Below are 23,766 nucleotides of genomic sequence, written 5' to 3'. Positions count from 1 at the left end.
AAGTAGGCACAGCTGTGAACCGCATTCACCTCTGGTAAAAATATTGTACAGCCTGTACAACTCTTATACTTTATAGACAAGTCCATTGGAACCTACTTTTAGTGATTGCTGTTAGGCTAGTTCAGGCTAGTTCCAAGTACTTTTACTCATTCTCACCATAAACAGCTTCCATTACCACATCTGCACTTCCTATGAACTGAAACTCAAACTTATGCACAAAATATTTGGGATAGTGTTGCCACAGGATGAATAGTGAAACCTTTTACTGTTCAGAGTGCGTTTTGGAAATAATACAGTCTTCCCACTACGTGCTTCAGAACTCTCAATGCACAGAAACCACTGTGCTGACAAACCAATTTGTCTTTATTAAAAAGAAAAATTACACAGGAGCAAGAATAAATTATCAGATTTTTTAAAAAAACACAATGTATTCCTTAACTCTCACTATAATATTAGATCTGTTTTTCTCAAACCAAAATAATAAAGCTCTTTTGAGGTACTTTTTTTTTTACATAAGTTCAGACAGCAATCAATACCTGTGGTCAGATCCCCAGATTCTGTCAACCTCTGACTATAGGACATTTAATCAAGATGGATTATGAAAGGTGTTCTCCAGGATACCTGACTCAAGTAATTTTCACATCTTCCCGACAAAATCAAACAAAGAGTCATACTAGCAGAATCCCATTACAGATAATGGCTTGGTCATTTCCAACCAGGCAGTGGGCATTATGAGAGGTTATAAGCATATCTGTACTCAATCTTTCACAGGCATGGAATAATTGCAAATGCAGTGGACTGAAAGTAAAGCCCAGTGATCCATAATATCTATTACTATCATCCGAGTGAACTTGCCATCTTCTAACACTTGTTACACAATACAAATAGCTTGTTCCCAAAAGACCATATGCTTCTAACAGGAAACTATAAATGAAACCATCAACATTTCTATAAAGGATCTATAATTTGGGGGAGGGTTTAAACTAATTTGGCGGGGGGATGGACACCTGGATGAAACATTAGAGAGGAGAAACAAGGTGCACAGAGGACAGGGAGGGACAAGTAGCACGAGAGTAAAGAATAGTTCAGAAATAGGAGGGATCAGAAAGGGGGCAAATACGAAGCAGTCACATTTGAGTTTGGAGTGTATGTGTGTAAATTAATGTAGCATGGTAAATAATGTTGGTGAGCTGCAGGCAATAACAGAGACCTGGCTCAAAGAAGGAGAGAATTGGGAACTTAATATTCCTGGCTACAGGGTATTCAGGAAAGATAGGGAAGGAAAGAAAGGAGGGGTGGGGGAGTTGGTGGCAGTATTGATCAAAGAAACTATTATAGCACTGGAAAGTGATGATGTAGTTGAGGGGTCAAAGACACAATCAATTTGGTTAGAATTAAGGAACAATAGAGGAGTTATTACACCACTGGGTGAATTCTATTGGCCACCAAATAGTGGGGAGGAGATAGAGGAGCAAATTTGCAGGTAAATTACAGAAAGATGCAAGAACTATAGAGTAGTGATAATGGAGGACTTCAGTTATCCCAATACAGACTGGGACTGTTACAGTGCAAAGGGCAAAGTGGGGGAGGAATTCCTGAAATGTGTTCAAGAGAACTTTCTGGAACAGTGTGTTTTCAACCCAACCAGGAAAGAAGCAGTGCTGGATCTAGTTCTGGGGAATGAAGTGGGGCAAATGGAGCATGTTTCAGTGGGGGAACATTTGGGGAACACTGATCATAATACCATTAAGTTTAGAATAGTTATGGAAAAGGACAAGGAGCAATCAAATGTGAAAATACTTAACTGGAGGAGGCCCGATTTCAGTGAGTTAAGAAAGGACCTTGCCCAGGTGGATTGGAATCAAATATTGGTAGGCAAAACAGTAATTGAACAATGGGAGGCCTTCAAGGAGGAGATGGTTCGGGTACAGAGTAGACACATCCCTACGAGGGTGAAAGGAAGGGGATCCAAAGCTAGAGCTCCCTGAATGACTAAAGATATAGAGATTAAAATGAATCAGAAAAAGGAGGCTTATGACGAATGTAAGGTTCATAATACAATAGAAAACCAGGCTGAATACAGAAAGTACAGAGGTGATCAAAAAAAGGGAATAAGAGGCAAAGAGAGAATGGCGACAAACATAAAAGTAACTCAAAAGTCTTTTATAAACATATAAATAGTAAAAGGGTAGTCAAAGGAAGGGTGGGAACGATTAGGGACAAAAAAAGGAGACCTTCTTGTGGAGGCAGAGGGCATGGCTGAGGCACTAAGTGAATACTTTGCTCCGTCTGTACTAGTGAAGAGGATGCTGCCACTGTAGCAGTAAAGGAGTAGGTAGTAGCGATATTGGATAGGATAAAAATAGACTAAGAGGAGGTGCTTAAAAGATTGGCAGTACTCAAAGTAGAAAATCAGTGATCAGTGCTTGGGCCCCAGCTATTCACAATATGTATCAATGATTTGGATGAGGGAATCAAATGTAATATTTCCAAGTTTGCTGACGACACAAAACTAGGTGGGATCGTGAGTTGTGAGGAGGATGCAAAGAGACTTCAAGGCGATTTAGACAAGTTGAGCGAGTGGGCAACTACATGGCAGATGCAATATAATGTGGATAAATGTGAAGTTATGCACATCAGAAGGAAAAACAGAAACAGAAAAACAAAAATTATTATTTAAATGTTGATAGATTGGGAAATGTTGATGTACAAAGGGACCTGGGTGTCCTTGTACACCAGTCACTGAAAGCAAACGTGCAGATGCAGCAAGCAGTTAGGAAGGCAAATGGTATGTTGGCCTTCATTGCAAGAGGATTTGAGTACAGGAGCAAGGATGTCATACTGCAGTTATACAGGGCCTTGGTGAGACCACACCTGGAGTATTGTGTGTAGCTTTGGTCTCCTTACCTAAGAAAGGATATACTTGCCATAGAGGGAGTGCAGTGAAAGTTCACCAGACTGATTCCTGGGATGGCAGGACTATCGTATGAGGAGAGATTGGGTCGACTTGGCCTGTATTCACTCGAGTTTAGATTATTAAGAGGGGATCTCATTGAATCATATAAAATTCTGACAGGGCTAGACAGACTGGATGCAGGGAGGATGTTTCCCCTGGCTGGGGGGTCCAGAATGAGGGGTCACAGTCTCAGATTACGGGGCAGGACATTTAGGACTGAGATGAGGAGAAATTTCTTCACTCAGAGGATGGTGAACCTGTGGAATTCTCGACCACAGAAGGCTGTGGAGGCCAAGTCACTGAATATATTTAAGAAGGAGCTAGATAGATTTCTAGTCACAAAAGGCATCAAAGGGTATGGGGAGAGAGCGGGAATATGGTATTGAGATAGAGGATCAGCCATGATCATACTGAATGGCAGAGCAGGTTCAAAGGGCTGAATGGCCTACTCCTGCTCCTATTTTCTATGTTTCTAAGAGTCACCCGATCCAGATGGGATGAAGCCTAAGTTACGGAGGGAAGTAAGGGTGGAAATTGCGGAGGCTCTGCACACAATCATCCAATCCTCCTTAGATACGGGGATGGTGCCGGAGGACTGGAGGATTGCAAATGTTAAACTCCTGTTCAAAAAAGGGGAAGTGGGATAAATCCGGTAATTATAGGCCAGTTAGCCTAACGTCGGTGGTGGGAAACTATGAGACACAATAATCCGGGACAAAGTTAATTGGCACTTGGAAAAGAATGGGCTAATAAATAAAGCATGGATTTGTGAAAGGAAAATTGTGTTTGACGAACTTGATTGAGTTCTTTGATGAAGTAACAGTGAGGGTTGATGAGGGTAATGTTGTGTATGTGGACTTTCAAAAGGCATTTGATAAAGTACCACATAATAGACTTACTAGCAAAATTAAAGCCCATGGGATTAAAGGACAGTGGCAGCGTGGATACAGAATTGGCTGGGGGACAGAAAGCAGAGTTGTGGTGAGCGTTCTTTTTCAGACTGGAGGGAAGTATACAGTGGTGTTCCCTGGGGGTCGGTAATAGGACCACTGCTGTTTTTGATATATATATTAATGGCCTGGACTTAGGTATACTGGGTATAATTTCAAAGTTTGCAGATGACATGAAACTCAGAAAAGTAGTAAACAATGTGGAGGATAGTACACATTATGACAGACAGACTGGTGAAATGGGCAGACACATGGCAGATAAAATTTAACCCAGAGAAGTGTGAAGTGATACATTTTGGTAGAAAGAATGAGGAGAGGCAATATAAATTAAACGATATAATTTTAAAGGGGGTGCAGGAACAGAGAAACCTGGGGGTGCACATACGCAAATCTTTGAAGGTGGCAGGACAAGTTGAGAACGCTGTTAAAAAAGCGTATTAGATCCTGCGCTTTATTAATAAAGGCATAGGCCCCGATATTACCAGGGAGGTGGGATGGCAGCGAGGGGGGGCGACTGGGCGTGTGGGTAACCCGCCCAGTGAAATCGGTCCGTTCCCCATGCGATGGCGGGTAAATTGAAGGCACTTACCGTGGCTTCCAGGTTTCCTGTCGTTAACCTGCGCAGCAGGAGAATGTCTGCAAAGGATGGAAGGCTAGCCTCCATCGAGCTTCAAGTTTAGCTCACAAATGAGTCCATTGAGGCCCTGACAACAGCCATTCGGACTCAGGATGAGCAACTTTCTGCTGCCTTAAACAGGCAGGCAGATACACCAGCACTGGCCTTACAAGGCTTCAAACATATCCTCCAAACTGTCGCCCAGCAGAGTAGGAGTGATGTGGGCCTGGCCCAGGAGAGGGATGATGGCAAAAGGGGACATGAAATGGGGAAGCCACTCAAAGCGCTCCCACGTCTCACCCGTTGCCTCCCTCACGGCCAGTACCCACAATGCTGCCTCCTCTCCAGGTGGCCAAGTCTGCCCCTGCACAGGTGCAGGTAGAGCAGTGTTTGGAGGGGCCCTCACGGGCACCGAAACCCAGAGGGCGTAGGCCCAAAGCATCTGATCGGCCAGAGCATGAACAAGAGCAACCTGCCACTACCTCTGCTGCAGCCACAGGGGAAGCACCACGTAGAAGTAGTCGGAAGCGAAAGGCAAAGGTTTTGTGAGCACAAAGGGGATGCACAAGGGTGTTTGACAGACTGTCATATTTTTTATTTATATTTGATTTTTGTTAATGGCACATTAAATATTATTATTGTCACCACTACTGCCACGTCTTGGCCATTCTTGACTGGCTTGTGTAATAAGTTCCTTTCATGAGGTTCACCATGAACGCCCACACTTGATGCCACCCATTGGGTCACTCTACAGTGGGCGTACGTGTAATTGCAGGACTATTTTGTGCAGGGGGCGGGGCGGGGGAGGGGCTGGTGTGGTCGCTCCTCTGTCCAGGCGGTGAGGACTGGAGTCTTCACACTGTCTGATGTTAGGAGAACAGTTCACATATCAGTGATTCCCTGGCCTCATGAGCAGCCAGGTGAGCCGCTGTTCTGCCCATGGGTTGCTCCTCCCCCTCTGCCTCCTCCTCCTCGTCCTCCTCCTCCTCCTCCTCGTCCTCCTCCTCCTCCCCGCCAATATGGGTTGCAGATGTGGATGGGGCATCATCAAGCAGCACCCCTTTCTATTGTGCCATGTTGTGCTGGCCACAACAGACGACTATAATGCATCCCACTCTGTCTGGTGCGTATTGAAGCGCTCCCCCAGAACGATCAAGGCACCTGAAGCGCATCTTGAGCAGCCCTTTAGCATGCTCAATTGTAGACCTGGTAGCGATGTGGCTGTCATTATATCAACGCTGTTGCTCAGTGGTGGGATTCCTCAGAGGTGTCATGAGCCATGTGTGCAGGGGTTATCCCTTGTCCCTGAGGAGCCAGCCCTTGTGGGTGTTTGGTGCGTGGAAGAGGGGCGGGTTGTTGGACTCCCGGAGGATGAAGGAATCGTGGCAGTTGCCAGGGTATCTGGTGCACACGTGAAGGAATCTGTGGTGGTCACAGATGAGCTGAGTGTTGATGGAGTGATGGCCCTTCCTGTTGATGAACAGTCCTGGCTTGTGTGGAGGTGCTCCTATTGCTATATGGGTGCAATCGCTTACACCCTGCATCTATGGGAAGCCAGCCACAGCGTGGAATCCCACTGCCCTCTCCATCTGGCTGATGTCGTCCACGGGGAAGTTGACATAGTGCGAGGCCCTGCAAAACAAGCCGTCGGTGACCTGCCTTATGCACTTGTGTGCAGATGACTGAGAGACCCCGGCGATGTCCCCGGTGGCACCCTGGAACGATCTGGAGGCGAAGAAGTTGAGGGCAGTGGTGACTTTGACAGCAACAGGTAAGAAGATACTGCCCAGGCCAGCCGGGAGCAGCTCAGCATGAAGGAGGCTGCAGATGTCCGCGACTACCTGGCGACTGACTCTGAGCCTCGGTATGCACTGCTCCTCAGGGAGGTTCAGGAAGCTGAACCTCGGTCTGTAGACCCCGTGGCGAGGGTAGTGCCTCCTGCGACGCCGCTCTCTCTGTTGTTGCCCTCCCTGCTGTTGTGCAGGTGCCTGTGGCGCAGCACTGTGTTGTGGAGCTCCACGTGGCGTAGGTGGACGGCGTGCCTGGTGAGGCTGGTGATGTTGCTCATCCTCGGATGAAGTGATGAATGCAGCGATGGCGCCCCCCATCCTGACGGTGTGAGTTTGAGGGGGTCCGCAAAGTAGGTAAATGTGTTTGCACAGCAGAGTTTAGGGTATAAATAAATAATTTTGAGTGGAAAGGCAAAGGTGTTGCAGCCAAAACTTTGTCTGAAGTGACAGAGTGCCCTGCTGCAATAAATGAGGTTTTCTCCCCCCAACTGCCAAATAATCCTTTGCATCTCCCACTGGCTGCTGGCTGAAACACGTCTGCTCCAACAGGGAGTGTTTCCCACAGCACGGGAAACACGCTGAGGATCCTTCAAAACTGCACCCCTGCCAAAATCTCCACTCAATGAGGTCTGTCAAGTACTTCAAATAACTATGTAAATGATCATCCTGCCGGCTTTAATTGCCGGTGGGAGTCCCGCATACGGGAGCTGCGTACACACCCAAACGCGTCATTGGGGAACCCGGAAGTGAGCGGGTTGGAGCTGGGCTCCCAACCCGCTCCGGGATTCCGCCATTTTTGGAGCCCCCCCCCGCCCCCAATGCACCCGCTCGGCCATCCAAAAATCGGCCCCAAAGAGTACAAAAGCAAGGAAATAATGCTAAATCTTTATAAAACACTGGTTAGGCCTCAGCTGGAGTACTGTGTTCAATTCTGGGCACCTCACTTTAGGAAGGATGTCCAGGCCTTGGAGAGGGTGCAGAAGAGATTTACTAGAATGGTGCCAGGGATGAGGGACTTCAGTTATGTGGAGAGATTGGAGAAGGTGGAGTTGTTCTCCTTACAACAGAGAAGGTTAAGGGGAGATTTGACAGAGGTGTTCAAAATCATGAATGGTTTTGATAGAGTAAATAAAAAGAAACTGTTTCCAGTGGCTGAAGGGTCGGTAACCAGAGGTCACAGATTTAAAGTGATCGGCAAAAGAGCCAGAGGCGATATGAGGAAACATTTTTTTACGCAGCGAGTTGTAATGATCTGGAATGCACTGCCTGAAAGGGTGGTGGAAGCAGATTCAATGGTAACTTTCAAAAGGGAAATGGATAAATACTTGAAGGGAAAAAAGGCTATGGAGAAAGAGCAGGGGAATGGGACTAATGGGATAGCTCTTTCAAAGAGCCAGCACAGGCACGATGGGCTGAATGGCCTCCTTCGGTGCAATACCTACAATGATACTATGAATTTGACAAGCTATAGGTCAAAGGGATACTAGAACAATCCAAAGATTTCCTCGCCAGGATTGAGATCCTGATGCAATTTGACACTGTAATGGTTTTAGACAAAGTGATGTGTATTCAGACAAATGGAAATGCAGCAGTAAACTCCTTTAAGCTGGCAGTTTACAGCGAAAAAAGTAAAATTTGTCCATTTTATATAAAAAGATAATATATGAAATCTCTTAGTTATTGAAAATTTGTGGATTATTGTTTGTGGTGGATGTAGTCCTCAAATTGTGATTTCCAAAATCCATTTGTACTGCAGGCCTTACTTTTTATCACATTTGTACTGTACAGTACAAATGCAGTGTCAGGCTTGGCTCAGTGGGTAGCACTCTCACCTCTGAGTCAGAAGCCTGTCTTCCCTCTCAGGTGGACTTAAAAGATCCCACAGCTACTACTTCGAAGAAGAGCAGGGGAGTCCTGGCCAATATTTATTCCTCAACCAACATCACCAAAAAACAGATTATCTGGTCATTATCACATTGCTGTTTGTGGGACCTTGCTATACTCAAATCAGCTGCTGCATTTCCTACATTACAACAGTGACTACACTTCAAAAGCATTTAGTTGGCTGTAAAGCGCTTTGGAATGTCCTGAGGTTGTGAAAGGCGCTATACAAATGCAAGTTCTTTCTTTTTTCTTCTTGCAGTACATGTCCATTGCACTGATCAGTCTGCATTACCTGCAAAGTTTCACAGATCATTTATCTGTTAGTTCTGGCATTAAGCGCTGCTGCAAATTTCATAGTGACACTATAAAAGGCTCCCAAATAGCATTATAGATGTACTAACTCACCGGATCGGCTTAGTGACTCACCATTTCAAGGAGACAATTTTACTAAACTTGGGCCATGTTTTCTGTGGAAATCTAGCCCAGGCTTTTAAACAACTAAATGCGCAATTTTTTACACAAATTTTATGAATGAACAATCTTATGAATGAACTTAGTGGATACTGCGGGAAAGCAAGGATCCTTCTGCTTAGTGTGGAGCTGGTTATAGCGATTGTAACGGATTGGAGATCTGTCTTGTTTTCAATCATTAAAAAAAAACTATGACTTAGCAGTATTGTGATAAGTTTAAAATATTTCTTTACATTCCAAAAGGATGCTCTGGTTCTCTGTATCGAAGGAAATATACATCTTGACTGATGTGTTAATGTCACTTCAAAGGGAATTGCTTAGCCTTGAAGAAATAGATTGCTTAATAAGTATCTGTGCTGGCCTGTCCACCAAGGGAGAAGGCTATCACTCTCTCCACCAGGGTTGCTTTGTTTCACAGGTATAGTCGTCATACAAGGAAAACCTGTCAGGCAGTTTCTGTGCTTCTGAACACCTATTTAATTGGCAGTGTTGTGTAATTGGGTAGGTTACCTTTGTGTTATCTGCTGCCTATGACCCAGTTTGGAGTTCGAGGGAAACCTGGGGTATAATTGTTGCCCAAAATCAAGTTTCCTCAATGAATCTCAGCTGCTGCATCTCCTACATTACTGTAAACAATTTTACAACACCAAGTTATAGTCCAGCAATTTTATTTTAAATTCACAAGCTTTCGGAGGCTTCCTCCTTCGTCAGGTGAACGATGTGAAAATGAAAACCTCGTTCACATCGTTCACCTGACGAAGGAGGAAGCCTCCGAAAGCTTGTGAATTTAAAATAAAATTGCTGGACTATAACTTGGTGTTGTAAAATTGTTTACAATTGTCAACCCCAGTCCATCACCGGCATCTCCACATCACTCCTACATTACAACAGTGACTACACTTCAAAAAGTACTTCATTGGCTATAAAACGCTTTGCGACGTCTTGAGGTCATGAAAAGTGCTTTTTAAATGAAAGTTAAAGAAAGCTTTGCCAGGCAGCAAGCAAGCTTGGACTGGTGGAACCCTCCCATAAATTTTTGATTTCATGGATAAACTCATCACGTACATTCGTCCAAACTAAGAGCAGTACTTTTGATCTATGAGGGCTTCAAGACATTTTATTGTTTTGTGACAGATTCTCTTAATTTAAGTAAGGAATGCTGTGACTTATCTGCTGCTGATTGACTTTTGCTATTGCTAATTTTATTTCCCAATAGTTGTACTCTGTGATATCATTACCGTTCACTATTTAACCAAAAATATTGCTAAAAATGATCAGAATAAACAAAAGGTTTTATTTTAATCATCATTCTTTGATCCAGTTTTACTTACCAAAAGGGTCCTGATGGTAAAAGAGAAAAAGTAGCAATGTCCCTTTAAGATTCGTCTGTTACAATAAAACATCAGCTCATCAGCCTCTGCCTTTCCTTGCCTTGCTTTCTCTAACTTAATAACATATTCTGGATTTAATTTACGAAGATGGTCCTGTTTCCTAATCACTGCTGTCCCAGACAGTCAAATTTAATTTGACGGCCTCAGTAATTTTTTTTTACTAAATATGTATTTCAAACACAGAATAGGCACTCTCAGTTAAAAAAAACATACACAATGAGAAAGATGAGTTTGCCAAAGCCTGTTTGGACTTAACTTTCAGTAAGTTCCACTTATTCCTGTTTCTGACTGTAGCTGGCTAGTGCAATGGACAGACCTGCATTCCACACTGACCTCTGACCCACGGAGAGGATTTGATTTCTGAAGAACAGGTCCCTAGTTATCGGTCTGACTTGGACACGCGGCTAATTTTGTGAATGGGGGTTTACCTGAGCAGCGGAACTTCTTTCCCTTGATCTGATTGATGCGTTTGTTGGCCAGGCGGCGTGGGTTGGTGCAGCGTGCACCGCTGGTTTCGATCGGGTTGTTGTGAAGGTAGTCAGCCAGCCACCTCAGATGGCAGTCACACACAAACGGATTCTGGGCCAAGTGGCTGCATTAAAAAGCATTTTTTTTTTGAGAAAGGCAAATTGAGAGACGAATCATTTTAAAACCAAGAAAGTAAGATGTCTCAAAGCTCTATGTGTTTCTTTACAATTGTCACAGATTGCAAATTAAGTATCCTTTTAAAGGGGGGGCTCTTACTATCTTACTATCTCTTGCGAAAATCAGCTTCAAAGGTTTACTATTATTTCTTTCAACTATTTTTATTTCAAGTTTCTGATCATGTGAGGGACTGGATTAACATCAGTAGAGATACAGTCAGAACACAGGGTGCTGGCTGGGAGGAGTTACTGAGTGTGACAGTGTGAGGGAGTTGGATTACCATCATAGTATCCGAGGATCATAGTAGGTACAGCACAGGAGGAGGCCATTTGGCCCATTGTGTCTGTGTCGGCTTGTAGGAAGAGTTATCTGATAAGTCCCATTCCCCTGCTCTTTCCCCATAGCCCTGTAAATTTTTTCCCTTCAAGTATTTATCCAATTCCCTTTTGAAAATTACCATTGAATTTGCTTCCACCTCCCTTTCAGGCAGTGCATTCCAGATTATAACAACTCGCTGAGTAAAAAAAAGTTTCCTCATGTTGCCTCTGGCTCATTTGTCAATCACCTTAAATCTGTGTCCTTTGGTTACCGACCCGTCTGCCACTGGAAATAGTTTCTCCTTATTTACTCTGCAAAAACGTTCATGATTTTGAACACCTCTATCAAATCTCCCCTTAACCTTCTCTGTTCTAAGGAGAACAACCTCAGCTTCTCCAGTCTCTCCACATAACTGAAGTCCCTCATCCCTGGCACCATTCTAGTAAATTTCTTCTGCACCCTCTCGAAGGCCTTGACATCCTTCCAAAAGTGTGGTGCCCAGAAGTGAACACAATACTCCAGCTGAGGCCTAACTATTGTTTCATAAAGGTTTAGCATAACTTCCTTGCTTTTGTACTCTATGCCTCCAATAATAAAGCCCAGGATCCTATATTCTTTTTTAACAGCCTTCTCAACTTGTCCTGCCACTTTCAAAGATTTGTGTATGTGCACCCCCAGGTCTCTCTGTTTCTGCACCCCCTTTAAAATTGTACCATTTATTTTATATTGCCTTGCCTCATTCTTTCTACCAAAATGCATCACTTCACACTTCTCTGTGTTAAATTTCATCTGCCATGTGTCTGCCCATTTCACCAGTCTGTCTATGTCCTCCTGAAGTCTGTTACTATCATCCACATTGTTTATTACATTTCCAAGTTTCGTGTCATCTGCAAACTTTGAAATTATACCCTCTATAACCAAGTCTAGGTCATTAATATATATATCAAAAAGAGCAGCAGTCCTAATACTGACCCCTAGGGAACACCACTTCCATCCAGTTTGAAAAACAACCGTTCACCACTACTCTCTGCTTTCTGTCCCCTAGCCAATCCACGCTGTCACTGTCCCTTTAATCCCATGGGCTTTAATTTTGCTAATAAGTCGATTATGTGGTACTTTAATAAAGATACAGTCAGTAACACTGGGAGGGATTATTAAAGCTGACTTCAGTTTGAAAAATAATTGAATTTTTTGCTCATCAAAGGGCTTAAGTGTTGTACACCTAGCACTTAGATCAGGTACTATACAGGTTAGAGGGAAATAAAAAGATAATGTATAAATAAAACCCTGGAATGAAACGGTTCATGGACTAAATTAAACATATCTTTATTAAAAAACATCAGAGACAGACTGCTTCTCAGGTAATGATGCTATGTCTTAAAAGTTAGTCTGCAGTCTGAATTCAGATCTTTTGCCAGTGACAGAAAGCAAATAAAGACTTTGAAAGGACTAACTCTAACCAGACTGTACATTAGAGTCTACCGATGGCGCAGTGCTGCTGCATGAGGAGGTGACAGACTGTGCATCAGTGGTGTCATCGCAGCACCGGTGCACTTGATACACAGCTCGTCGTTCGGCCAGACTGACTGTGCCATTGGTCGAGCAGGCACAGTGTCAAAGGCAATGAGAAATGAGACTGTGATCTCTCCTCCAAAAAGCTGGGGGTCAATTGAAAATATAAAAACTCAGATTGATAGATTTTTATTAGGCAAGGTTATTAAGGGTTACGGAACCAAGGCGGGTAAACAGAGTTAAGATAAAGCTCAGCCATGATCTAACTGAATGGTAGAACAGGCTGAATGGCCTACTCCTGTTCCTATGATTGAATCTTGAGAGACAGGTGATGCCATTAACTGCTGAGAGAGGCCATTGTGATAGAATCAGGACTGAACACGATGATGTGATTCACAGAGGATATTACCAGGGAGTTAGTTTGCAGTTGGGGAGCAAAATAATAGGCAAATTCAGACTACAAATTGTCCTCTAATGTATAATATGTAGGGTAGTGAATTTCACTGGCCTGATGTTAACACTGTATACCCTGTGTCACACAAATTCAGCATGCCTTAACGCCCACGGTACAACAATAACATTTTGTCAGGACTTTTAGCCTCTCTGCATCCCAAACTTGCAATTAAAACGCAGTATCGGACTGGTAAGAGGATTAACTGCTCAGAAAGTTCACAGGCATGCGTGTATTTCAAAGAATAGTCAGTACTTTGTGATGAATTTCAGTGATCCACTCACAGAGGTTAGGTTACGAGCAAAAATGACTCCAGCTTTACTGTCTTGGTTCCTCTGAAACCCTCAATTGGATTGCTGTCTGGTAATTTAACAAGGGGCCTGCATTAACCCTTTGACTACTGAATCATGTTGCAACAAAGTTTTTTTTTGGGGGGGGGGGGGAAGAGAATTTTTTTTTATAACAGCAACTATTGCTGGTTTAAAATTTATTTTCTCCCTTTCCACCCAATTGAGTGTCTCATCCCTAAAATGCATCTTCTGTCCCTGACCTTCTCTCAGACACCACCAATGGTCACCAACTAGCTGCTAAGAGCTGTGTGGGTTCACCCCAGGGTAAATGGCCTCCCCTCTCCCCTATTTAGCCTCTGATCAGCACCTCCTCAAAGTGTCATGGCTAAAGCTGGGAACTGAGTGAAGGGGAGAAATTTTCAGCTGCCAAGCCATGTACCTGGGCTCTGTGGCACTAGCGTGTGCTATGGCTTCTTGCCACAGAGAACTACAGAGTCATCAGTTCAGCAGGAAAAGTTTTCTTTGACTTTACACACAAAGCAAAACATGCCACCAACCATCCTTATCTGTCCAATGGCCAAGTCCAATGCAGCATTAAAATATTATATTATGGGGTCATTCCTCATCTGGTCATCCCATTACTTAACGGTTGGGACTCCTGAACATCCACTAGTCTCCCATCCCACCATTCTCAGATTGGATCTCCATTACAATCCCATCAATCTCTCTCTTCTGTAATCTTAATTGTTCCACATTGGATTTCATCCATAATGCCATTAGCACCTGCTAAGCCTCTTCTATAACCACATTGTTCCTCATCCCATATCTGTACCCAATCTGTCACCTTCTCTAACAAAGTGTAGAAAAATGACAGTTGAATTACCACTAAAACAGAATACATACAGCGTCTGAATGGATCGGAGAGGTGTAAACAATCCCTTAGCGATGGTCTGTAGCTTGTTGTCATACAGTGAAAGGAGGTTGAGGTTCTGCAAGTCCTGGAAGGTGTTCACACGCAAACAGTTAATCTTGTTGGCATTTAGGAGCCTGTAGAGTGAGGAGAGAAACGGCTCAATTAGATCCCATTTACTTCAGTATGGAGTTAACCATAATCACATAGCCAATAAACTGTAGCAGTATCAGATCAGTGCAGTACTATACCACTATCAGACCTGTACAGTCCAATCACCATACGGAGGTTAACATGTACCAATATTGGGCCTGTGCTGTCCAATCAGTTGTACAGATGCTACATCTGTACCAGTGTTGGACCTGTGCTGGAAGAGACAGTTCAAATTTTGAAGGCACAAAATTGGTGGTGCATTTCACACGAACCCAGGGGCATGCTCCTCTGGAAAATTTGGAATTTTTCCATTTAGGTCAAAAACGGTGAATTGCCTTTCAGCGGATCGGCATAAACTTTATGAATGAAATTCAAGCCATCCCCTCAATCAGTTCTCTCATTCTGATACCAGGTGTAAAGTTAGTCTTTGTTGGGCAACATTAGAATAGACCCAATTAACTCTTTGTCTTGAGTATAGTGCAATCTTGTATTATTTTGAATCCTCCATCTTCAAAACTGCATTTAATGGATTCACAGTACATCCATACTCCACAAAATAAAATTTAGTGAGGTCTTTGACCAGGGCCGAAAGGCATTTTATTCCAGCCCAAGGTTTTACTGGTGAAGGAGTTGTTATTTCAGTAGCTCAGCAGACCTCTTGATTGAAGACTCCATTGATCTTGAAAAACATTCTTGCTGCATTTCAGTGTCTCCCTCAAAGATTAAATAGCTATGGCAATCATTTTTGCAAAACTGTAGATTCTGCCTTCAGTTTGAATGACTCCAATTGTATTGCTCCTCCACAGTTAATGACACGACTGAAGGATTTTCTATTTAATACAAAAAGTTGAAGCTTCTGAACATGGAGGCACCACTGGTGGATCTAAGATACTGGAGCTCTGTTTTTAATGGAGACCATGTTTTTCTGCTCTTCACTCTCCAGCTGCTTCACCTGAATTTAGTGTCAAGTAGCTGGATTGTTTTGAAATATTTCTATGTTACAGGTTAAATAAAATTTGCCATTGATTACCGAATTATTCTTGCACAATTTGTAATACCAACTGATTGCGTGTAACTTTGAATTGACTCTGCTTCAGTAGTCGCTTTTGGTAAAAGGAAAGCTGAAGGGAAAGCTAGATGAGCACGTGAGGGAGAAAGGAATAGAAGAATATGCTGATAGGGTTAGATGAAGTGGGGAGGGAGGAGGCTCGTGTGGAGCATAAACACCGGCACAGACAGTGAGGCCGAATGGCCTGTTTCTGTGCTATAAATTCTGTGTACTTCTATGTAAACCATTCCCTATCCCAATAAAGCTTTACATGAAAAATTTCCCATTTCCTCGGTTTCTTGCACCATGTGCTGATCTCCAGCTGAGACCACGGATGGACCACCTGCTCAGAATCCTTTTGCTGATGTTGCCTTGCATCAGACTGCTAACATGTGCATAACAGAGCCTCCAAGTTGCACTTTCTTTTCCTCCCAGTAGGGAAGTGCCTCACCTGCTTTTGTCTTTGTGTCACCAACTGCATCAGTACACTGTTCCCACTTTCTTCATGCAGACAGAGTAAAATATCTTGAAAAATACTTCACCGCAATGGCACCACCCCTTTAAAAGTCAGATTGTCTTCCATTTAAAAGTGCCTCAAACTCTAAATTCTTTTTCAATTACACTTTTTACATTGCACTTGTTGGGAGAAATCCCAAGTTAAAAGGACTTGCACTGTAAGAGAAATCTGTAATGTGCTTAATTTGTTTTTTCATATTCTCAATCAGATTGATTAATAATGTTGTATTTTGATATGGTGTAATTTAAGGGACTTTCAGTCTGGAATGTACATAATTTCTTTCTTGTTACACTTCTTAGATGGATTAAAAAGATGGTGTGCATTACAAGCTCATGGCTAATGTGGAGTGACAAGTTGGCCAGTTATGCCTTAAACGGAGCATACTATACCTGATTTATTTAATGGTTTTGAACAGGCAGCCATTTGCAGTGGTCCTACCATTACACTAACTGCCGTTGGTCGATTTAACTTTGTGAATTAAACTTAAATGGAATGTTACTCACAGCAGCTGGATCGATATTAGCCCATCGAAGAGGCCCTTGGGGAGTTCGGTAATCTTGTTTCCATAGAGGACACTAAGAAGAAAAAGAAAGCAAGCTTATTTGTTCGGCAGCAAGACTTCACTTTAGAACTGAGCTGATTTATTCTTGACCAGCCACCAAAATTATGGGTTATACATGTACAATAACAACTTACATTTTTATAACAACAATTTGAGAGGTATGAGTTTTTGGGGCAGGCCAGATGGCCTCAGGAGTCTTTTCCATTCCTGTACTTTCCTATGTTGTGTGAGGTGACAACAAAACATCAGTAAGTGTACAGATATCTCCCACTATAAGATTAAGGATTAGTGGTCAATCTGGCAGGTTATTCTTCCTCTTTCATTAAACAGCAGTGATAGTAGCGTCTTTACGAAATCCCTGTCAGTTTAAATTTTTCTTTGATAGTTAAGACATTATTTCCTTGGTATACCACGTGCAGATTGTGTCATTAAATACAATTTACACAAAATGTCATACTCAAAATAGCCATAGGATCACAGTCCAATGACTTGCAATGACTGCCCCACTGGTTAGAAGCCAGTAAAGGCATATGGGATCCTCAGCTTCATAAATAGAGGCATAGGCCCCGATATTAGCGGAGAGACGGAAAGGCAGTGGGAGGCGTTTGGGCGCGTGGGTAACCCGCCCAATAAAATCTGTTCGTTCCCCACGCGATCGCGGGTAAATTGGAGCCACATAACGTGGCTTCCGGGTTTGCCGTCGGAAACCTGCGCAGTGGGCGGACTGCGCACCCAGATCACAGGCTGTCAGCTGGAGGAACTCTATTTAAAGGGGCAGTCCTCCAATGGCTGCTCCTGGAGCAAAAACCCAAACAGCACAATGGAGCAGCCCAGGGGAAAGGCTGCTCCTAGATTTAGTGATGCCTCACTCCAGGTGCTACTGAATGGGGTGAGGAGGAGGAGGGATGTGTTCTACCCGGCGGACGGGAGGAAGTAGCCTGCCTCTGCCACAGAAGTGTGATGGAATACTCTCTACTTGCCTGGATGAGTACAGCTCCAACAACACTCAAGAAGCTCGACACCGTCCAGGACAAAGCAGCCCGCTTGATTGGCACCCCATGTACCACCCTAAACATTCACTCTCTCCACCACTGGCGCACAGTGGCTGCAGTGTGTACCATCCACAGGATGCACTGCAGCAACTCGCCAAAGCTTCTTCCTCCCAAACCCACGACCTCTACCACCTAGAAGGACAAGGGCAGCAGGCACATGGGAACAACACCACCTGTACGTCCCCCTCCAAGTCACACACCATCCTGACTTGGAAATATATCGCTGTTCCTTCATCGTCGCTGGGTCAAAATCCTGGAACTCCCTTCCTAACAGCACACGGACTGCAGCGGTTCAAGAAGGTGGCTCACCACTACCTTCTCAAGGGCAATGAGGGATGGGCAATAAATGCTAGCCTTGCCAGTGACGCCCACATCCCATGAACGAATAAAAAAAAAGGCCTGGCTCAAGGTGGCAGAGGTCACCAGCGCCAGCAACATCTCCCATACATGGGTCCAGTGCAGGAAGTGCTTCAATGACCTAACTAGGTCAGCCAAAGTGAGCACACTTACTCATTCTCCTACATTCCATCTTCCACATCATCACACCCCCCTCCAACTCATTCTGCACTGCCAACACTACTCTATCACATCACTCCTCACACCCACTTAAAGCTCATCCTCAACTTACCTGCATTTCCTCGCCTCCCCATTACTCACTCCACCACTACCACTCATCCTAATCCTCATACAACGTCATGGCTCTGTCCCATTCTCACCCTCTGATGCATCCCTTTCACAGTCAGCCACACTCAAACCAATGCACTCATCGGTTGGCTACATCACCATCACTCACTCCTCCTCCTCCTCCTCCTCCTCCTCCTCCTCAATGTGGGTGGTAGATGTGGATGGGGCCTCCTCAAGCGGCACCCCTCTCTGTTATGTCATGTTGTGCAGGGCACAACACACGACTATAATGTGTCCCACTCTGTCTGAAGCGTATTGAAGCGCTCCCCCAGAACGATCAAGGCATCTGAAGCGCATCTTGAGCAGCCCCGTACCATGCTCAATTGTAGACCTGGTAGCGATGTGGCTGTCATTATATCGACGTTGTTGCTCAGTGGCGGGGCTCAAAATGGCAGAGGTCACCAGCACCAGCAACATCTCCAGTACATGGGTTCAGTGCAGGAAGTGCTTCATGAGCCACATGTGCAGGGGGTATCCCTTGTCCCCGAGGAGCCAGCCCTTGCGGGTGTTCGGTGCGTGGAAGAGGGGCGGGATGTTGGACTCCTGGAGGATGAAGGAATCGTGGCAGCTGTGAGGGGATTTGGCGCACACGTGAAGGAATCTTTTCCGGTGGTCACAAACGAGCAAAGTGTTGATGGAGTGATAGCCCTTCCTGTTGATGAACAGTCCTGGCTCGTGTGGAGGTGCTCCTATTGCTATATGGGTGTAATCGATTATATCCTGCTTCAGTGGGAAGCCAGCCACAGCGTGGAATCCCACTGCCCTCTCCGTCTGGCTGAGATCGTCCATGGGGAAGTTGACGCAGTGCGAGGCCCTGCGAAACAAGCCGTCAGTGACCTGCCTTATGCACTTGTGTGCAGATGACTGAGAGACCCCGGCGATGTCCCCGGTGGCACCCTGGAACGATCCGGAGGCAAAGAGGTTGAGGGCAGTGGTGACTTTGACAGCGACAGGTAAGGAGATGCTGCTGGGCCCAGCCGGGAGCAGCTCGGCATGAAGGAGGCTGTAGATGTCCGCGACTACCTGGTGACTGACTCTGAGCCTCTATATGCACTGCTCCTCAGAGAGGTCCAGGAAGTTGAGCCTCAGTCTGTAGAACCTGTTGCGAGGGTAATGCCTCCTGCGACATCGCTCTCTCTGTTGTTGCCCTCTTTGCCTCCGGATCATCCCAGGGTGTCACCGGCGACATCGCCGGGGTCTCTCAGCCCTCCGTGCTGTTGTGCAGGTGCCTGTGGCGCAGCACTGTGTTGTGGAGCTCCACGTGGCGGAGGTGGACGCCGTGCCTGGCGAGGCTGGTGATGTTGCTTGTCCTCGGATGAAATGGTGAATGCAGCCATGGCGTCCCCCATCCTGACGGTGTGAGTTTGAGGGGGTCCGCAAAGTAGGTAAATATGTTTGCACAGCAGAGTTTTGGGTGGAAAGTAAGAATTTTGAAAAGACAAAGGTGTTGCAGCCAAAACTTTGTCTGAAGTGACAGAATGCCCTGCTGCAATAAATGAGGTTTTCTCCCCACCTGCCAAATAATCATTTGCATCTCCCACTGGCTGCTGGCTGAAACACGTCTGTTGCAACAGGGAGTGTTTCCCACAGCACAGGAAACACGCTGAGGATCCTTCAAAATTGCACCCCTGCCAAAATGTCCACTCAATCAGGTATCTCAAGTACTTTAACTATCTGACAAACTATGTAAATGATCATCCCGCCGGCTTTAATTGCCGGTGGGACTCCCGTATTCCGGAGGCGCGCACACACCCGAACGCGTCACTGGGGAACCCGGAAGTCAGCGGGTTGGAGCCGAGCTCCGAAACTGCTCCGGATTTTAGCGACTTTCGGAGACCACCCCACCCCCAACACACCCGCTCCGTCATCCAAAAATCGGCCCCAGAGAGCACAAAAGCAAGGAAGTGACACTAAACTTTTACAAATCATTGATTAGGCCCCAGCTGGAGTATTGTGGCCAATTCTGAGCACCACACTTTAGGAAGGATATCAAGGTCTTAGAGCAGGTGCAGAGGAGATTTACAAGAATGGTACCAGGGATGAAAGACTTCAGTTAAGTGGAGAGATTGGAGAAGCTGGGATTGTTCTTCTTAGAACAGAGAAGTTTAAGGGGAGATTTGATAGAGGTGTTCAAAATCATGATGGATTTTGACGGAGTAAATAGGGAGAAATTGTTTCCAGTGGCAAAAGGGTCAGCAGCCAGAAGACACAGGTTGAAGGTAATTGGCAAAAGAACCAGAGCCGACATGAGGAAAAAACTTTTAACGCGACGAGTTGTTATGATCTGGAATGCGCAGCCGAATACAGTGATGGGAGCAGATTCAATAATAACTTGAAACGTGAATTGGACAAAGACTTGAAGTGGAAAAATTTGAAGGGCTATGGGGAAAGAGCAGGGGAATGGGGCTATTTGGATAGCTCTTCCAAAGAGCCAGCACAGGCACAATGGGCGGAATGGCCTCCTTCTGTGCTGTATCATTATATGATTCCATGAAAAGTAAATGCACTGTAAGAGTGCACTATGCCAGTTGAGGGGGACTCATCAGTAATTTAATCTGTAGGTATCATTGGAGTACAGCAGCCAGTACAAGGAACACATCAAACGCAATAGCAAACACAGCACCTTCCACAGTCTCTGCACATCCCAGTACAACATTCTGCAATCTCTGAACCTCAAAATACAACATTCTACAGTCTCTGCACATCCCAGTACAACATTCTACAGTCTCTGAACCTCAAAATACAACATTCTACAGTCTCTGCACCTCCCAGTAGAACATTCTACAGTCTCTGCACATCCCAGTACAACATTCTACAGTCTCTGAACATCCCAGTACAAAATTCTACTGTCTCTGCACCTACCAGTAGAACATTCTACAGTCTCTGCACCTCCCAGTACAACATTCTACAGTCTCTGCATCTCCCAGTACAACATTCTACAGTCTCTGAATCTCCCAGTACAACATTCTACAGTCTCTGCACCTCCCAGTTAAATATTCCACATTCTCAACTCCTCCCAGTACAACATTCTACAGTCTCTGCACCTCACAGTACAACATTCAAGTCTCTGCACCTCCCAGTACAAAATTCTACAGTCTCTCCACCTACCAGTACAACATTCTACAGTGTCTGCACCTCCCAGTACAACATTCTACAGTGTCTGCACCTCCCAGTACAACATTCTACAGTCTCTGCACCTCCCAGTACAACATTCTACAGTCTCTGCACCTCCCAGTACAACATTCTACAGTCTCTGCAGCTCCCAGGACAACATTCTACAGTCCCAGCAGCAACCAATACAACATGCTGCAGACTCTGCACCTCCCAGTACAACATTCTGCAGTCTCTGCACCTCCCAGTACAACATTCTACAGTCTCTGCACCTCCCAGCACAACATTCTACAGTCTCTGCACCTCCCAGTACAACATTCTGCAGACTCTGCACCTCCCAGTACGACATTCCGCAGTCTCTGCACCTCCCAGTACAACAGTCTACAGTCTCTGCACCTCCCAGTACAACATTCTGCAGTCTCTGCACCTCCCAGGACAACATTCTGCAGTCTCTGCACCTCCCAGTACAACATTCTACAGTCTCTGCACCTCCCAGTACAACATTCTACAGTCTCTGCACCTCCCAGTACAACATTCTACAGTCTCTGCACCTCCCAGTACAACAGTCTACAGTCTCTGCACCTCCCAGTACAACATTCTGCAGTCTCTGCACCTCCCAGGACAACATTCTGCAGTCTCTGCACCTCCCAGTACAACATTCTACAGTCTCTGCACCTCCCAGTACAACATTCTACAGTCTCTGCACCTCCCAGTACAACATTCTATAGTCTCTGTACCTCCCAGTACAACATTCTACAGTCTCTGTACCTCCCAGTACAACATTCTACAGTCTCTGCACCTCCCTGTACAACATTCTACAGACTCTGCACCTCCCAGTACGACATTCCGCAGTCTCTGCACCTCCCAGTACAACAGTCTACAGTCTCTGCACCTCCCAGTACAACATTCTGCAGTCTCTGCACCTCCCAGTACAACATTCTGCAGTCTCTGCACCTCCCAGTACAACATTCTACAGTCTCTGCACCTCCCAGTACAACATTCTACAGTCTCTGCACCTCACAGTACAACATTTTGCAGTCCCAGCAGCAACCAATACAATATTCTACAGACTCAGCAAATCCCAGTACAACATTCTACACTCTCAGCACCTCCCAGTACAACATTCTACAGTCTCTGCTCCTTCCAGTACAACATTCTACACTCTCAGCACCTCCCAGTACAACATTCTACAGTCTCTGCACCTTCCAGTACAACATTCTACACTCTCAGCACCTCCCAGGACAACATTCTGCAGTCTCTGCATCTCACAGTGAAACATTCCATGTTCTTTGCAACTCCCAGTACAGCATTCTACAGTCTCTGACCATTCAAGTACAACATTCAACAGTCTCTGCGGCTCCCAGTACAACATTCAACAGTCTCGGCGCCTCCCAGTACAACATTCCACAGTCTCTGCACCTCCCAGTACAACATTCCACAGTCTCTCCACCTCCCAGTACAACATTCTACAGCCTCTGCACCTCCCAGAACAACATTCCACAGTCTCTGCACCTCACAGTACAACATTTTACAGTCACAGCAGCAACCAATACAATATTCTACAGTCTCAGCAAATCCCAGTACAACATTCTACAGTCTCTGCACCTCCCAGTACAACATTCTGCAGACTCTGCGCCTCCCAGCTCAGCATTCAACAGACTCTGCACATCCCAGTACAACATTCTACAGTCTCTGCAGCTCCCAGGACAACATTCTACAGTCCCAGCAGCAACCAATACAACATGCTGCAGTCTCTGCACCTCCCAGTACAACATTCTGCAGTCTCTGCACCTCCCAGTACAACATTCTACAGTCTCTGCACCTCCCAGTACAACATTCTACAGTCTCTGCACCTCCCAGTACAACATTCTGCAGACTCTGCACCTCCCAGTACGACATTCCGCAGTCTCTGCACCTCCCAGTACAACAGTCTACAGTCTCTGCACCTCCCAGTACAACATTCTGCAGTCTCTGCACCTCCCAGTACAACATTCTGCAGTCTCTGCACCTCCCAGTACAACATTCTACAGTCTCTGCACCTCCCAGTACAACATTCTACAGTCTCTGCACCTCCCAGTACAACATTCTACAGTCTCTGCACCTCCCAGTACAACATTCTATAGTCTCTGTACCTCCCAGTACAACATTCTACAGTCTCTGTACCTCCCAGTACAACATTCTACAGTCTCTGCACCTCCCAGTACAACATTCTACAGTCTCAGCAAATCCCAGTACAACGTTCTACAGACTCTGCACCTCCCAGTACGACATTCCGCAGTCTCTGCACCTCCCAGGACAACAGTCGACAGTCTCTGCACCTCCCAGTACAACATTCTGCAGTCTCTGCACCTCCCAGTACAACATTCTGCAGTCTCTGCACCTCCCAGTACAACATTCTACAGTCTCTGCACCTCCCAGTACAACATTCTACAGTCTCTGCACCTCACAGTACAAA

General features: G+C 45.3%; 1 protein-coding gene across 1 annotated transcript in view; it reads right to left on the bottom strand.

The window, feature by feature from the left end:
- LOC137332578 (slit homolog 3 protein-like) overlaps positions 1–23,766 on the bottom strand; it is a 612,265-nt gene that overhangs the window by 116,398 nt on the left and 472,101 nt on the right. The window contains exons 12-14 of the mRNA XM_067996507.1: positions 16,406–16,477; positions 14,178–14,321; positions 10,487–10,650 (exon numbers count right to left, since the gene is read on the bottom strand). Coding sequence (XP_067852608.1) covers positions 10,487–10,650; positions 14,178–14,321; positions 16,406–16,477 — 380 coding nt within the window. The remainder of the gene's footprint in view (positions 1–10,486; positions 10,651–14,177; positions 14,322–16,405; positions 16,478–23,766) is intronic.

Source organism: Heptranchias perlo, chromosome 14, assembly GCF_035084215.1.
Source record: "Heptranchias perlo isolate sHepPer1 chromosome 14, sHepPer1.hap1, whole genome shotgun sequence".
NCBI lineage: Eukaryota > Metazoa > Chordata > Chondrichthyes > Hexanchiformes > Hexanchidae > Heptranchias > Heptranchias perlo.
The sequence above is the reverse complement of the archived record's forward strand: the minus strand, read 5'-3'. Positions and strand labels throughout refer to the sequence as shown.